At 35.6% G+C, this 18150-nt stretch overlaps 2 protein-coding genes and 1 long non-coding RNA gene across 3 annotated transcripts; all 3 read left to right on the top strand.

The window, feature by feature from the left end:
• Positions 1-7777: 7777 nt before the first annotated feature.
• Positions 7778-13497, top strand: LOC147476842 (malate dehydrogenase, mitochondrial-like). Its single transcript, XM_086583004.1, has 7 exons — positions 7778-8263; positions 8342-8515; positions 8592-8760; positions 8837-8898; positions 8981-9105; positions 10936-11053; positions 13114-13497. The coding sequence occupies exons 1-7, from the start codon at positions 8012-8014 to the stop codon at positions 13249-13251; spliced, it is 1038 nt and encodes a 345-aa protein (XP_086439130.1). The 5' UTR covers positions 7778-8011; the 3' UTR covers positions 13252-13497.
• A 114-nt stretch (positions 13498-13611) lies between these two features.
• On the top strand, positions 13612-14201 carry LOC147476841 (uncharacterized). Its single transcript, XR_015207921.1, has 3 exons — positions 13612-13750; positions 13887-13948; positions 14076-14201. It is a non-coding gene; the product is annotated as an uncharacterized LOC147476841 (long non-coding RNA).
• A 381-nt stretch (positions 14202-14582) lies between these two features.
• On the top strand, positions 14583-17729 carry LOC147476840 (GDSL esterase/lipase At1g28600-like). The gene is made up of 5 exons (XM_086583003.1): positions 14583-14941; positions 15048-15260; positions 15909-16057; positions 16304-16577; positions 17175-17729. Exons 1-5 carry the CDS (start codon positions 14680-14682, stop codon positions 17432-17434), a joined length of 1158 nt encoding a protein of 385 aa, XP_086439129.1. The 5' UTR covers positions 14583-14679; the 3' UTR covers positions 17435-17729.
• Positions 17730-18150: the final 421 nt, after the last annotated feature.

Raw genomic sequence — 18150 nt, 5'->3', positions numbered from 1 at the left:
CCTCGCGTCCCAAATCCCAACAAAACCCCTTGTTTTTTTTTACCAGTTAAATAGACTGGGCCCATCAAGCCCATGAGATGTATTTCCTTCACTGTTCAAAAAATCGGTCTAAGCGGCTGCCTAGGCAGTCTCTAGGCACCAGGCGGTGCCCAACCGACTCGCCTAGGCCCAAGTCGTTTAAGAAATTGGTGAACCGATTAGGCAGGCTAGGCGGCCTCTAGGCGGTCCAGCCATTGTTTTTTTGAATGATTAAATGTTGAAAATTAAAGACCTGTGTAGGCTTAAGATTTGAATCAGTTTAAAAGACTAAGTCTAATGTAAATTATATGCCACTATAACAAAGAATATGTTTTTATATGAATTCGATATTCTTCAACTATTACACATTTTTGTAATAAGTATCTTTGTTTGTATTTATTTTTTGAGTTATGATAAATAATTTTCTTCAATTCTTGTAGTATAGATGTGCATTACTATATATATTAGGAAAAAAAAACCGCCTAACGCCTAGCCCATCTAGGCACTGCCTAGAAGGCCTAGGCACTCTCCCACCGCTCAACTACAGCTTAGCGTTTTTTAGAACACTGATTTCCTTTGACTAGTTTATGTGTTTTCGAGTTGACGGGTTTGGGCTTGGGTCTACTTGCCTTCGTATCTTCATAAAGTTTGCATACTTGGGAGATGGTTATGAGAATTGGGACTGAGGAGTATTTCCTTTTGGCCTCATTCCTTTTCTTGTGAAGTTTTTCTTTTTTCATAGATAATTGTTGTGATCGCAAAGTTTTACTGTTCTCCCAAAAAGGTTGCCTTTTGCTTGGTATGTACAGTAAATTTATTGAAAGTTCATTTGAGAAAATTTGTGAGTTGAAGGGATTTACAGGATGGTATTGTAGGTTGTCCCACTGCCCAAAACGTACAAAGGGATATGATTGGAACTTCAGATTCAAGCTTTACCCTCAATTACAAACCATTCATGCCTGGTGCCTATAACATATTATGCCCACTGAGATCGTCTGAAGTGGTATCATTTTACAGTAGAGTCCTGATGAGGAGAGATCAATCTCTCCTAATTTCATGCGCGCGCGAGGGCATAATGGTTCATTGGAAGACAGATCTCACATCAAACTCTTGACACGTGGCTGTTGAAAAAAAATAAAATAAAAATAAAAATCTTCTTCAACGCATGTTTTTGCTGGGGAGCTATTCTCTTCTTTTTCATTGTTGGTCATCTTCTTCATGTTACATTTCCAAAAATAGAATACTCAATTCAAACTTTTCCCATTCAACCAAATATCAGTATTTAAGCTATGAAACTCAAAACTCAAAGGTAGAACCCATAAATCCAAAAGCCCTTACAAATTACAATCACTAATTATGAAAATTCAAAACCCCTTACTCCACAACTCTCATAAATCTGACAACCTTATAATCAATCCCATGAATATAATCCAAATGAATAAGATGAAAATATATTAATTTTGTCTTTGCCTCTTTTTTTAAGTTATTTGCCATGGGTCAACTCGGGATGCGAACCAACATACCAATCTAACGGATGTTGCCCAAGTGCGCTCCAAATGGGGAGAGCAGGGGAGGACCCAGGAGAGGGTTGCACCAGGTGCTTCAGCCCGGAGTCGTTTCGTTAAAAAAAAAGCAGTATGCTCATTCGCCCATTAGCCCAAAGAAAAAAAAACCCATAAGCGATTCTTTCCCCCTCGGTCTCTCCTCTCTTCGTCTCTTGATTCATCTATTCAGAGTTTACTCCTAGCACTATTCGTGCTGATTTTGCGGTCGATTTGTTGTTCATTTAATTTGAAAAACGACTAAAAAGGGTATCAAACTTTACACCTTTTGACAATATGGGGACCAAACTCTTTTTTCCTGACAGTTTGGGGACCAAACTGTTTGATTTTTGCAATGTAGGAACTTCTGTTAAATTTTTCTAACACCGTTTCTAATTTGTATTATTTTTTTTTTCAACATTGCAAATTAGAAAATTTATATTAATTTTTTTCAACATTACAAATTAATTTATATTAATTTTTTTTTCAACATTACAAATTAATTTTCATTTGTATTAATTTATAAAATAAAAATTATAAACGGTGTTAGAGAAATTTGACGGAAGTTCCTACATTACAAAAATCAAACAGTTTGGTCTACATTACAAAAAGAAAATAAGTTTGGTCCCTATAACCCCTAAGAAATTCTTTTTGGTAATTATAATATATATATATATATATATATATATATATATATATATTAAGTTAAATAATAATAATAATAATAGACAAAAATAAAAAAGGGTAAAGATTATAAAGAGATAGGGTAAAGTGGATAAACTCCATTCCCTATTTTTCGGGGTGGTTTTAAATTTTTAATTAAAAAAAAAAAAAAAAAAAAAAAAAAAAAAAAAAAAAAAAAAAAAAAGATTCACACGTAGAGGGATTGGACACAAAGAGAAGAAAATAAAAATGGAGTTTTTCACATAAAGAAGAAGAGGGGATTCTTGCTGGAAATCTACTGATAGATAGTTGCTAGCAGGAGCGTATCACGAGTGAGTAGATATTTTTATCTTTCACTGAACCTAGATTTTTATGACTGTTTAAAAACTTTACTATCAAATATGTAAGGTTTCTGTTTGCTCCTCGTTTCATATTTTTTTGTGTTTAGGAGAAAATGATCTTATGTATTCACAATTATATGGATTTGTCCAAGCCGAATTTGGCTTAGTAGAATTTTATACTTCGCAATTAATAGATACAGCTTTTAGTTGTTGTTTGTAAATCTTGAATATGAACGTTTACTACAATTAAGGGATTTCTTGCAAGACCTGAAAACTAGAAAGAAGGAAACTAAGATTTTAATATAATATAAGAGGAAAAACTAAAGTGCTGGGTCCTTCAAACAGTGATCATATGGTTTGAGTACCTCACGAAAGATGTAAACATAGGAAGCTTGCGTATCACATATAAACTCAGCCATCCGCCCAATAAAGTATCAGTCTCCTTAGTCCAGCATTATATTTGCAATGCGTACATGTAACCATAGTAATTGGATTGAATCAACTGCCTATTAAGTTGTAGATGCTTCTACCAACTTATAGCTATTCCGGAGAAGAGGAGCTGTTCTGTGTTTATGTTCCTACCAGCCATCTTTATATAGGGGATGTATTCTTAATTAATTCCAGAGATGTCATTAGACCGAACTTATCGGTTCGTGAAGGCATTGAAGATGTATTGGAGGAATGGAACACTAGAATTTTCACTTCAAGAAGCCAACGCTCTTCCTATTAGCAAGCAAGAAGGCCGGCTCCTACTTGTTCTCTCATTTTCTCTTGTTTCAAATTTGTTATTGTACGCCATGATATTGTTAATAGCGTTGTTAGTAACTAGGTGGCTGGTCAGCGCTAGCATGCATTCAGTAATTAGTACGGGCCTGGATGGTCGACGCTAACAGGTGTTTGATTTATGTTGGGGCCTGGCTGGTCGGTGCTAGCAGGTGACCCATTATTGATGAATTGCATAGTTATTATGTCGGGCTGGTCGGCGCTAGAAATTCTAGAGTGAGAGTTAGTATTTTTGTTCAGAAATTCTATTCGTCCTAAAATAGTTTTCTACATAGGTTTTGATCACAAATTGCATAAAGCTAGGGGGTGAGTTAGAGTTTTTGTAAAACATGAAAAAGTAAGGTCTGGAAGTCTGATTTCCAACCCAATCGACCTCGTTGCATTCCGAGGTTTGTGGATATGGTTATGGTGTTCGGAAGTTGGCACGTCAGAATTTTCTGATTTCAGAAATCCGGTCTGTTCCTGTTTTGGAATCGAGTTTTCACATAATTAGGGTCAGATTCAAACTCTCGCCAAAACATGAAAAAATAAGTTTTATGTGTCTGCTTTCCAACTCAATTGGCCTCGTCGCATTCCAAGGCCCGTGGTGATAGATATAAGGTCTGGAAGTTTGGTTGACAGAAAACAGTGCGTCAGAAATCAGTTTCTGTGTACTGTATTCAAGTCCAATTTTAAAATAGTTAGGGTGAGATTTAGAATTTTTATAAAACATAAGAAAATAAGATTTGGAAGTCTGCTTTCTATTCCAATTGGCCTCATTGCATTCCGAGGCCCGTGGAATTTATTATGGTGTTGGAAGTTTGATTGGTAGAAAACAGTGCATCAGAAATCAGTTTCTTCGCACTGTGTTCGAGCCTAGTTTTGGCATATTTAGAATGAGATTGGGTATTTTTGTAAAACATGAGAAAGTAAGTTCTGTGCGTCAGCTTTGCAACATAAAAAGCCTCAATGCGTTTGGATACCTGTGGAAAGAGTTGTGTCATTCGGAAGATAGTCCGTCAGAAATCTATTTTGCTGAATATTAGGATTTTTACCAATTTTCGACCTAAGTTTTCTTCTAGATGGGCTAAGGTTGGGACTTCGAGTTCTACATGAAAAAATATATCTACATACCTTAGTTTCTAAATAATTAAGTTACATGTCATTTGGATAAATGTAGAAAAAACTATAGCATTGACTATGTGGCTAATAAGAACTGCGAAGGCTTGATTTCCAATTTTGAAAGATTTGGATACGTAGGCAGCTTTGAGAAAAAGTGCAGCCACTACACTACACTACACTACACTACACTATATCTATAATATATATATTAGTTTGTAAGATAACTATGTGATTGTGTTAGAAATTACTGTTGTTTTGAGACTACATAAATATATATATGTGTGAGATAGAAGTTGTATATGAATATAGACTTTAGTATATGTAGATCTGTTTTGGACATTAGTGTGTGTGGACTTGAATTTGGGCTAATAAACTATTTGTTTACGATATTGTGTATATGAGTGTGGTTATGTAAATTGTATTTGTTTGATTATAAGTCTGTTTACATTCAATGATATTTAAGTGCTTGATTTGCCTTGACGTGCGAAAATGACTCTCTGCATGTATGGTCTGTTTTGACATGAGTAATGCTAGTATAATTATAAATGATAAAAATGTTTTAATGTGTCGCCCACATCTTTAGAACTCTCCACGCTTCAGGATTTGGTAATGAGATATTATGACTTGTGATGTCATGTGATAGATGGGTATTCATTGAATGTGCCATGAATGACCCGGGTATTCATTGAATGTGCCATGAATGACCCAATAGTTTGGACTGCCTTAGAGAGGAACTAAGGTATTCGCCTTGCGGGTTGGTCGTATTCCTTGAATGTACGGGAATGTAGATTTGGGTATTCCTTGAATGTGGCGGGAATAACTCAGGGCATTCATTGAATGTGCCATGAATGACCCATTAGTGTTATGATAGGTATTCCTTGAATGTGGCGGGAATGACCCATGGTATTCATTGAATGTGCCATGAATGACCTGATATTTTGTTATGCCCAAAAGAGGCTTTGTGATTATGTGTATGGAAAGCCCAGAGATAGCTGTGACTCACAAGTTACGAGTTTACAAGATGAAAGTATGTTTCCGGAGGCGATATCCCGCTTGGGACATATGTCTTGTAGTGGTACTTTCGGTGTGAGTGAGACACACATGGATATATGTGATTTGGCAAATGTGTGTAGTGCAAATCGTGGGAGTAGGAACTAAATGTCAATGTGTCTTTGAATAAATGAGTCAACAAGATAATTAATAAGCAAAGTAAAAATATTGATTTTTCGTGTGATGGAGTTATTGCATATGATGTATATGATTTCTTATGAGAAATATATACATGGTTTGTATGAGTTGATACTCATAAGGGATGAATGTACTCCTTGGTTGTGACTTTTCCTCGTTCTCATAAGTAGACGAGTGATACTAAAGTAAAAGTATATGAATTGTGTGATGTTATGGATATGAAGTGTGACGGTGAATAATATTAGTAAATGATGTGAGTTCTATGTGAGTGTGAATTGATTATAACTTGATAGGTTATTACGAAACTATTAATGACTTGTGATAGTCTGAGATCTATGGTTATGCACGCAGAAACTTTATGAAGTAATGATGTCATATGAATGACTACCCTTGATATAGATAAGTGGTATTCCCCGAATATGCGGGACGAACTAGGTTATATCAATTAGACTTAAATGTCTTAAATGAGGTTTGGTTATGAATGGAAATTTGACTGGCTTAGATAAATCATTTTATTGTGATGTTTAACTCTGTTTTGCAGGAGGGTAGGATTTATTAATCTTTTCTGCAGGGACGTAAATATCCTACCCTAAGACGACGTGTTGGCTTAAAGATAAGGTATACCAAACTCATATTTAATTAGGTTATCATATGTGCATTTAATAAATGGAATGTAAGTGGTATTGTATTGTGAGTTATTTTGGAAAGTGGGAATGACGAGTACTGTTATATGAGATTTTTGGAATTTGTATGTTGGGGGTGAAATCTTACTTGGGAAGAAACTACACGCCGTTTTTGGAAAACGGAACTACATTGTCTTCCAAGTTGAAATTGTTGATAATGTTATATTTATTCATTTAAAAGATTATTATATATATTTTGTTGTTAGTCTACTCATACCAAAGAAATTCAATTTTCTTGACCATGTTTGCTTTGTTTTGCAACGTGGGTGTATTCTTGGGAACATAGATGGTGGAGTGCAGTGGATGAAAACACGTGACTTGGATTTGCTCTTGGAGTCTTCTAGTTTAAGTTTTTCGAAAGTGTACCGGTTTGAATTGAAACAAATGTAATAGAGTTGGTTAGTAAAAATTTTATTTGTAATTGAAGCGTTGTTCTTTCCGTTTTAATTTGATCTCAGATTTTAATATCATGGTTGATAATATGTTAGTGGGTTTTGTTTCACCCCGGGTTTCCAGATGATTGAATATCAGTTTTAATTTTTCTGAAAATTTGGGGTGTGACAGTCTCCATATTATCAAAACGTGTAAAGTTTGATACCCTTTTTAGTTGTTTTTTTTCATTTAATTTGTTATATTGATTTAGTTGTTGTTTTTGATAGATTTCAGTTGCATGAGTTGGTCTGATTATAGTATAATCTTGTTATGGTTGTTTGAATTAGAATTGGGTGAATAAGATATTTCATGATTGATAGATATCCACAATGTCTGAGCTGTGTAGAAGATTAGTTGAAATTGGAAAGTCGAAGTCCTACCACTTGATTGATAGATTGGTTCGTTTTGTACTTATTTTTTCCATATTTACAGCAACTACAGAAAATGCGTTCTAAGCCATGAAATTTATCAAAACACAGCTTCAAAACAAAATGGATGATGAGTTTATTGTAGATTCAATGATCATCTACATTGAAAGAGATTTTGCTAATGATATTGATTTGGATTTGGTAATAGATGATTTTGACGTCCACAAGACTTGTAAAATATCATTTATGTAGTTTTGTTTTTTAAATAGATTTGTAGTCGAATTTGATTAGATATTTTGATAAATTAGTATATATATTTGGCTATTTATGAATTCTGGTGTTTCAGTTGTTTTTTGGAATGTGTCTATTATTATTTTTTCTTTTAAGACTCTGGTTATCATTGTTTAGTCTAGAAAGAGTTCAAATACTAGGTCCACCCCGTGGGGGAGAGATCGATCAGTAAGCTTAGTGCCTTAGTCACGGGCTCACGGCAGCTCATTCAACCAGTCTGATGCATTCCATGAAATTTTATTCCGGACGTAACTTTCACAGATTCACATAGGTTGATGATAGAATATGAAAAAGAAGTGGATGCTATCACAGATTCGCTCATTCTGCCCTTTTGACAAAAGTAGATTTAAAGCATATGATCTTATCTCATTCAAAGAGCTTTCAAAAGGGGTCATACACAGAGTCATAAGTGGTCTGTTATTTAGTCTGCAATTAGTGATAACTTTATCTCATTCATTTGTATTAATCCAAAGTAATTAACAAAATTAACCTAAATATAACTAAAAACCCAACTGTCACAACAGGCGGACTTCCCAATAAACTTTTTCCTCCCTTCAAAAACTCTCTCTCTTGTCAACACATCAAAATTTTCTCCTGCAAAAATGAGAGCTTCAATGTTAGCAACAATCCTGAAAAGATCGACCACATCATCATTTCTACTACGTAGATCTTACCACTCATCAGAAAGTCAACCGGAAAGAAAAGTGACTGTTTTAGGAGCAGCAGGTGGTATTGGTCAGCCACTTGCTCTTCTAATGAAACTTAACCCGCTTGTTTCTAAACTCGCTCTTTATGATATTGCTGCTACTCCTGGTGTTGCTGCTGATATCAGTCACATCAATACTAGATCTCTGGTACATATATAATTTAATTGATTTCGAATTTTGTTGATTGATTTGTTTGTTAATGATGGGTGGGGATTTTTTTTTTAGGTGAATGGGTATATGGGAGATGAACAATTGGGTGAAGCATTAGAAGGATCTGATGTTGTTATTATCCCTGCTGGTGTACCGAGAAAGCCTGGAATGACACGTGATGATTTGTTTAATATTAATGCTGGTATTGTTAAGGGGTTGTGTACCGCGATCGCAAAGTATTGCCCCAATGTAAGTTTTGAGATGTTATAATTATTATTATGTTCATTTTAATTTTTTGAACTTGTGCTGACATTGGTTAAATTAGGCTGTGATTAATATGATTAGTAATCCGGTGAACTCGACTGTGCCAATTGCGGCTGAAGTGTTTAAGAAGGCTGGGACTTATGATAAGAAAAAACTTTTTGGTGTTACTACACTTGATGTTGTTAGAGCTAAGACTTTCTATGCTGGAAAAGTTAAAGTTAATGTTGCTGGTATGTGGAATTTTGTCTTTATGAATAGCTGTTATTAGATTTGTTTTCTTTGTGATTTCATTTTGATGATTCACAGATGTTGATGTTCCTGTTGTTGGTGGTCATGCTGGCATTACCATTCTCCCTCTTTTCTCTCAAGTAACTATATTTCTCTTTTCCATTTTCACATTTTGATGATTCACAAATGTTGATTTAAGAGTTTGTTTTTGTTACAAAATAGGCAACACCCAAAGGCAGTAATTTGTCTGATGAGGAGATTACTGCTCTTACAAAGAGGACACAGGATGGTGGAACAGAGGTTGTAAATGCAAAGGCTGGAAAAGGTTCTGCAACATTATCCATGGCGTAAGTTTGCTAAATGTCTCTGAAAATGAGTAAATCAAGGGATAATTTATTGTACTTGCTAGTTGCTTTATTGGTAAAATTTTAGCTGGTGAGATGTAGATATTTGCAGGCCCCCGGTTTTGATTTATTATGGTGCATTCTAATGGCAAATTTAAGCTGGCTATTGAAGTTATGACCACGTAGCAAAAAAAATTCAGTACCATTACACATTCAATTTTACCCGATTTATTCAAAATTGACAGCCATGTAAAGTTGGTTTGCGCATCATGGGTGCTTAACAAATCAATAGGCCAGTTATTAAGTTTATAGAAAACAAATATTAGGAATTCTGGATCTGAAGTGGAGGGATGTTTAAATGAAAAATGATAAGGTAACTAAAGAAGGTCTGTTTTTCGTTATTTTTGTATTGGGTGGATATGCTGTAAGGCTTTTGGTATGATTATAACCTGCTAAAGTTAAGTGATTCAACTTTCTAATTCCAAAAAAGCTGCAAGTTGTGTAGAGACTAGCCTACTTTAATTGAAAACGTAAGGATGTTTACTCAGGAAGAGGGTAATTATGCTGAGGGAGGGTCATCTCTGATTTCATATTCGGTTTTCATAATCTTTGTGGTTTGTCCGTGTGACCGCTCTCACTACTATGCATCTATGCCAATAAATGGTGTATTGATAAATCTTTAGTGGAAAATTTAATAATATGAACAGTGTTTCTCAAATGGAAGATAAGAACTCAACTGAGCAGGATCAGCATACCACACTTCTTACATCATAACTTCTACAACACTAGAAGAGAAAAATATGAACTAAGGATTTGAAAAGTTATCTTGCCACAATTTGCTTCCCCAATAGGTCACATCTAATTATTTGAAAATTTGTATTCAATTCCAATTTATTTTAGAAGGTCAAGAAAATTTTGACCAATGATTTGAGCAATACACACCGGGTATGTATGTGTGTATGTGTTTGCTTATAAATTATTTTTAGGGGTTTTGAATCATTGTCGTAGTTTCCTCATTGCTAAGTGTAATGGTTAGTTGAGTGTTAAGTGACGAGTTGTTTTGCCATAATTTGCTTCCCCAATAGGTCACATCTAATTATTTGAAAATTTGTTTTCAAATTCTATTTTTTTTTGAAAGGTCAAGAAAATTTTGACCATTGATTTGAGCAATACGCCCCAGGTATGTAAGTGTGTATGTGTTTGCTTATAAATTACCTTTTGGGTTTTGAATCACTGTAGTAGTTTCCTCATTGCTAAGTGTAATGGTTAGTTGAGTGGAAAGTGACGAGTTGTTTTGCCATAATTTGCTTCCCCAATAGGTCACATCTAATTATTTGAAAATTTGTTTTCGAATTCTATTTTTTTTTTTGAAAGGTCAAGAAAATTTTGACCATTGATTTGAGCGATACGCCCCAAGTATGTAAGTGTGTATGTGTTTGCTTATAAATTACCTTTTGGGGTTTTGAATCACTGTAGTAGTTTCCTCATTGCTAAGTGTAATGGTTAGTTGAGTGTAAAGTCACGAGTTGTCTTGCCATAATTCGCTTCCCCAATAGGTCACATCTAATTATTACAAGTATAGACAAGAGTTCATTCTTACATTGGACCTTAAATTGTTTTATTTTCCTATTATTCATTTATTTTTGTTTTTAGGGATTTCCAATTTTATTTTTGTTGTTATTTTTATTTTGGAATATTATTTTGTAATGGAGAGACCAAGTTTGTAACCCTCCATGTGCCTGTTGATCTTCGCCTTCTTCATTCTACCACCAGTCTATTTGTTAATGCATAATATGAATGTCCTGTTAGTCTAACAACCTTGTTTATGTTCAGTTATGCAGGAGCTGTTTTTGCAGATGCCTGTTTGAAGGGACTGAATGGTGTGCCAGATATTGTCGAATGTTCTTATGTGCAATCAACCATCACTGATCTACCTTTCTTTGCCTCTAAGGTCTTGAATCTAACACCTCTTTGGAATTTTTTACATTCTCCTTTTGGACACTAGAGAAGTTTGATTGGCGTTTCTCGCAAAATTTATCTTTTATTTTTCAATGTTTGAGGATGCTAAGAATTAGCTCTCTGAAAAGTTGTTTGCTCGAGAGAAGACGGAAAGTTGGTTTAGAATTGCTTCATAGCTGCAACTCTTGATGGCCGCTGTGTTTTCTTTGGAGTTGGTTCTTTTTTAGTGTCAAAACAAATCAGAAGCAGGCGTGTTTATTCCAATGGGCCTCGTATTGGCATTTTGAGGCCCACAGTAAAATGTTTTTAAACTTGGTGAATGTCACTCATGGCTAGATTTAAAAAAAAAAAAATTATACACTTGTTTTACAAGAAAAGGCTAATATACAAATGGATAACTGTATCCATATTCTTTATCTCTAGAATTATGCGTCATATCACTTATTTACGTTCACACTATCACCGTCACCGTTGCCGTCGCCGTGTCAGTACTCGTGTCCATGTTGGGGCATCGTAACTTAGAAGCCGTGACAATTGACACAGAAGTGAAACTCAAAAGTCATACTTGCCTGTACTTTGACAGGGTATCAACTTGGAAGTGGTAATGATATGTATGGTTTAACTGCATTTTACTTTCTTGGAAGTGTTTTTAAATTTTAATTTACAGCTTCCAAAAACTTAAATACCTGAATGCTTGATTTCTCTACGGCTACTTTATTTTTGAATGATTATTTTACACTGAAATTTTTACCTTCTAAATTTTAGTAAAGAAAATCTTAATAAATATTGAATCTGACCCGGTTTAACTGTTCTGATTTTTATGAAAGTATGCTCCACTGCCATGACGGGGACATTGATTTTAGGATATTAGGACACAATGAAAAATGATATTAGGATATCGTTCCAAACTTTGATGAATGGGGACACAATGATATATGTGAAAGTATGCATTCTATTTTCTACTTATGAAAAGGAACGTTCTACTTATGGAAGTATATAGTTTAATGAAACTTAATTTTATCGATACAAAAAAATATTGAAAAATGGGGAACCAATGATATTAGGATTTCTAATTTGGACTTTGGAGAATGGAGACTCAGTTATACCTGACATGGGTCGTGTGGTTCTTTGTTCCTCTCTCCCTGTTTGTGTACTCTGACCAAGTCCAGTCTCAGTTCCTAACATTTATGTGTACTGCCTGGGCCCACCAACCAACTACACAAATGACTTTGCAGCTTCTTTGTTTTTGTTTTCTTGCATGATTAAAAATGTACACTTCAATAGGATTTGGATAAGGCTTTGGTGGTGTTTTTTCGTTGTCCAATTTAAAAGTAATCTTACATCATTACATCCTTGACCTTTTCTTCCCTAGGCCCTACAGGAGAGTGGGGTTTGATGATTGGATGGTTGTGCTAAAGGTGTCTCTACCTAGAAGATTAAAACAGAACAGAAGAGACAGAGAAGGGTTGGTGGATGGATGCCAATAATGGCATTTAGGAACTATTGCTGGAATCTTTACTTACGAAAAATGAAATCGGAGCTTTATAGATAAATAAACAATTTGCAAGTCGTTTTCCCGACATAATACAATTTCCAGCATTTCTCATGATTTATACGGATATGACCATAAAATGCAATTTAAGAACGCCAATTACGAAGTCCTTTCTACCTCTATGAACATCTTATATTGGTCTTCTGACCCGTGAGTTTTTCCTTGTTATATTCTAATTTGGTTGGAGATCTAAGGGTGAGACCCATATTAGCATTGTGACTGCGAAGTTGAGCAGCTTGTTAGTTCTGGTGGGCTATATTTATAAACTGTGTTATTTATTTTTTTTTTTTTTATTTGTTATTTATGAGTTAACAGAAAACAAATTTGTAACTATATTAGTTGATCTGAAAATATGTTAGTAACTGAAGAGTTATTAATTTGTTGATGCAGATCAGGCAGGCAATGGACTTGTTGTTTCTTGCTTATCTTAGTTTTTTATCAATTGTTATTTGGCTTATTGCTGTCTCTTATATCATAAAAACGGGCTTATTTAATTGCAGGTAAGGTTGGGAAAGAATGGTGTGGAAGAAGTACTTGGGTTGGGTAACCTGACTGACTTTGAGAAGCAAGGCCTTGAAAATCTGAAGTCTGAACTGAAATCTTCTATTGACAAAGGGATTGAGTTTGCCAATGCCTAAGCAAAGCTTGACTGTACAATTCTGGTTTCATTATGTGCCTGCGTATTGGAAAATTGGAAAATCATTAGGTTTTCTGGATTAGTTTCTGTATTCTTGACATTAGTAGTTTTTGCTACATGATTGAGTGGAACAGTTGCTCCGGCTATTAGCTGGTGATCGAATAGGATTTCTGACGTAATACGTGATAAAAGTCCTCACCTCCTCTAATAGGGATTGGTGTCAATAATAAACACCTTTTTGCGCTTCCACCTAATTTGCATTTAAATATTTTATGTTGGTAGTTAATATGTAGAGTCGTATTCTTCTTGGTTGTTGAGGTGGATTGGATAATGTATTATGGCATTAGACGTGTGATCACTGTGCATCTATTAGCAATGAGATTGTGAGGACCCATTTCCAGAGATAACATTTGTCCAGGTGACCTCAGAGTGAGAGTTCGACATCTCAACTATTTTCCGTCTCTTGCTAGTGTCGTCTGAAATGCTCAGGAAAATGGCTGGTATTATTTGCGATTAGAACTTGAATATCTTAATTGTTTTGCTTTTTATGTGTTCCATTCTTGTGGCCTAACATAAAAGTGTGCAAGAAGGATTCTGTGTTCTGAGCGCAAATTGTACAATGTGATGTTGCCTCAGGTGACCCTAGTGAGAATGAGAATCCTTGACGTGCGTGGCGCAAAGTCATTAAATTCTGACAGGTAAGCAAAGTCACCGAAGATAAAAATATAGCCAGTATAGAGCGGGATGAGTTTTTCCCAAATACTGGCTGGTTGTGGTACTGGTTGATCCACACTTGAGAGTTGAGACATTTTCCAAAATTTTCAGCTATTGGGGGCAATGATTTTAATACCCTCTGCTAGACTGTTGAAGATCTATTGCATGGATAGATTGTTAATAAGGAAGTCGTCTAATTGGGCGAATTAACGTTTGACGAAGAAAAATTTGTGCTACAACAAACCAATGAAAAACAAGACGAAAGTTCTCTCCAAGACGTAAAAAGGTAAAAATAGTTTAATGCCAAAAATGAAATCGCATGGAAAATGCTTATTGCATGGCAGCATACCTATAATTATATTACAGGTATTTTAAATTTCATCCATGCTGCAGGGCTATTAGCAATAATTTTGTACATGCGTGGCAGGCGGTCAACTTGAAGTTAGGTAATAATGTACAAAATTATAGTCTAATGTTATTGCTAATGAACTTCAGTCATACATTCGTAGTCTAATGTTAGAATGGAATTTTAAAACACGGCGTTTTAGGCTAAATATTGATGGTAGGTGTGGGGGTTTCTTCTGTTTTATTTCTCTTTCAGTCACCAACCACAAGAGGGTTGCATGAGTGGATATCGCTACTATATAAGGTCCTTCAGTTGAACTTCAAACTTCATTATTACTTCAACACTTCAACACTCTTACTTTCCTATTACATGGCTTCACCATCTGGCTCTACATTCATGTCTAAACCAACTTTGGCCACTCTTTTCCTATTACTTCTGGTTCAGATTAATGCCATATCAGGGTGCTATACATCCATATTCCAATTTGGGGATTCGCTTGCCGATACTGGAAACTTACTCTTCTCTCGAAATGACGAGCACTCTTACATGCGGAATTATCCTTATGGAGAGACGTATTTCAAACGACCCACTGGACGTTGCTCTGATGGCCGTTTGGTCATAGACTTCATTGGTATAATACTAAAACTTCGACGTGTAACATAGCTGTATATGCTTATGAAAATACAAAGTTTAGTCCAAATTAGTTTGTTTTGTAACAAGTAAAAATTCTTATGCAGCACAAGCTATGGGGATTCCATTACTACCACCATATCTTGGACATAGTAATCAAGATTTCAAACATGGAGTGAATTTCGCAGTGGTTGGGGCTACAGCACTTGATCTTGCATTCTTTGAGCAGAGACAAGTTCATGTCTACACTAACTACTCTCTTGGAGTTCAACTTGAGTGGTTCAAACAACTCTTGCCTTCTCTTTGTGCTTCACCTTCCGGTGAGTCAAACAACTTAGAATGCTTTTCTTTTCATCATATCATTCCCTAACAAGTAAATAGGTTGATAGAGTTGTTGGCTGAATTTATTATGGCGTTAAGAATATGTCCACTAGAGATATACCAAAAAGATGATGCGAAAATGCTCTTATCTTGAATTAGATAGTCTCTTTGATCTATACGACAACTTGAATAGTGATATGGAATTGGTTTGAATCTTTGTATAATGAAACCAGTTAAGCACAAACAATATATTACAGTGAACTACTTGAATTGGTCTTGATGTATTATTCCCTATATTTTTATGTCTACTTGACCGAATTAATTGCCCCCCTGTGCTGCCTGTATATATGAAATATAATGGTGTACAACATAATTATAATCTAGCACCTTCTTGATTGGCACCACAGTTGTTAGTACTAGTCGATGTGTTTGCGGCGGTTTTGGAGGTTACAATCACCTTTTTCTTTAAGTAACTAATAATCTGATCACATAAGTTTGTATGATTACTGGTTCCTCTTCGTAAGAAGACGACTTTGATTAATTAAATTATTATGAAGTATGAACTGAATTAATTAGGTGATTATGTTAAGTAACTTGTTTTGAAAGTAACAGGTATTTTATAATTTTGACTGATTTGATTTTGGCAGGTTGCCAAGACATGTTGAGAAAATCTTTATTTCTTGTGGGAGAGATCGGAGGCAATGATTATAATGACCCATTTCTTCAAGGAAAAAGTGTACAAGAGCTTAGGGCCATTGTGCCACATGTTATTGATACCATATCTTCAACAATCACGGTAATTTTCTTTTCACTAAACAAAGTTTAATAATGGTGTTCGTTTGGTTTAAGTCAAGGATTTGTGTCACCAAACTTTGAAGGAATCTCAAGTTTGTTAGATTCCTTGTCCTCATTAACCTTTCAACATATGGTCAATTTTTATTTTGGTTTTTTAGGTCAATTCCTATAGACCCTCTTAGACTAAAGCCCATTGCGCTTGCCAATGATATGTAAAGTAAACTAATAAAATTTTGTACGTGTGCAGGCATTGATCGATGAGGGCGCTGTAACGCTCATGGTTCCTGGAAACCTACCCATCGGTTGCTCACCATCCTATTTGACTGTACTTGAGAGCAAGAATAAGGACGACTATGACGCAAATGGATGTCTAAGTTGGTTGAACGAGTTCTCCCAATTTCACAACCAACTTCTTCAGAATGAGTTGAATCGATTGCGAGAAGCCCATCCTCATGCTACCATCATCTTTGCTGATTATTACAATGTTGCTATGGAATTGTACCAATTCCCAAATCAATTAGGTGAGATTCCAGGTCGTAGATTTTACTTTTCGTTACATGAGCTAGCCTTGTTAAACTTACCTTATGACTGGTTCGTAAGTCCACGAATGAGAACGGATAAAATTCAACGGCAATACCAAACACACATGCCAGTTACCTACCAAGTTTCACTAGCATCACACAGTAGACCAATTTGGGGTGGTATGGTCGTTAAGTTGGTAACCTCCTTTTTAAAAGTCCCCTAGGGAACACGTGGCCAATTCAAAATATTTGGAAACCACTAAGATTGCTGCGTTATGCTTATTTGGCAATACGTGTGTGGTTCAATTGAGTAACCAACACCTAGCGTAGCTGATTGGTCTTGGTTTCGAGTTTCTTTATGGACCTCAGGTTATGAGAAATACTGGCATGGTCGGAATAGGGTAGGATGAATAACCTACGACTGTAGGCCGGTTCCACCGTTCAAGCACCCGCAGTTGTAGTCCGCACCTTAGTATCTGTATTGCAAACTACTAAATGCGTTGCCTACCGAATTCTACGTTTTGTTGTTTAGCCATGGGCACTGTATATAACTAACTTGACAATGTTCTAATATACATGATACCCATGCAAATGCAGGATTCACTGGGCGAGCTCTTACGGCATGTTGTGGAGGGGGTGGTACATACAATTACAATGTGTCCGCCAAATGTGGGGACCAGGGATTCACTGCTTGCATCGACCCATCGCTGTACGTTAACTGGGATGGTGTTCACTTAACGGAGAGAGCGTATAATCACATAGCTACTGGAATATTAAACCGTCCGTTTACTACTCCCCGTATCAACATTGGATGTATATCATCAAACCCACAAAACGATGATCATCCATATTCTTGATTGATAGTCGATTTCCACTCCGTTTTTCTTTGTTCTCCTTGTACATCCATATAGTGCCATTTGCATTTTTCTTATACTAAAACTAGATAGGGTTTTGTTTTTTTTACCAAATTAATATTTATGAACGATATCGTTATTCTTGGAATACACACCACTGTAATAGTGTGTGCCCTGTTTAGACGCCCGGGTTCTTATGAATAGTATTCATTCAGTGCGTTAGATCATAATTTTGTAACTTGTAAAAAGAAAGAGGTTTGCTCTCTAATTGACGTATTCGTGGAAAGTTTCTTTGAAAGTGTATTCATATTTTACCTTTGAGAATTGTTATTTCTAATGAGAAACAAATGATTTGATTAAATTCTAAAACTATTACAGTCATATAATTATACGACTAGGTAGGCACGGAAGTTGTATAACAAAATAAGTTGGCCCAGTCTTTGTTTTTCCGCTTAAATACCACTTTTATCTTTCCGTGTTTTATTTACAAAAACTGTCCACACCCTTCGCTAGGTAGGCACGGAAGTTCTATACCCTCAAAACCAAGACAAACTTCCGAACACTTAACATACAAAAGGAAAAGGGTCCTGTATTGGGCAACACTGAATTCGATTGGACAGCCTCCAGCCTAAGCCCAACGGGGCCCTCAACGCATACCGGCTACCATTTTTTTCCGGTATCATCTCTCGCGAGACTGAACCAAAAAAAAAAAAAAAAAA

The sequence above is a fragment of the Coptis chinensis genome, chromosome 9 (genome assembly GCF_015680905.1).
Source record: "Coptis chinensis isolate HL-2020 chromosome 9, ASM1568090v1, whole genome shotgun sequence".
Lineage (NCBI taxonomy): Eukaryota > Viridiplantae > Streptophyta > Magnoliopsida > Ranunculales > Ranunculaceae > Coptis > Coptis chinensis.
The sequence above is the reverse complement of the archived record's forward strand: the minus strand, read 5'-3'. Positions and strand labels throughout refer to the sequence as shown.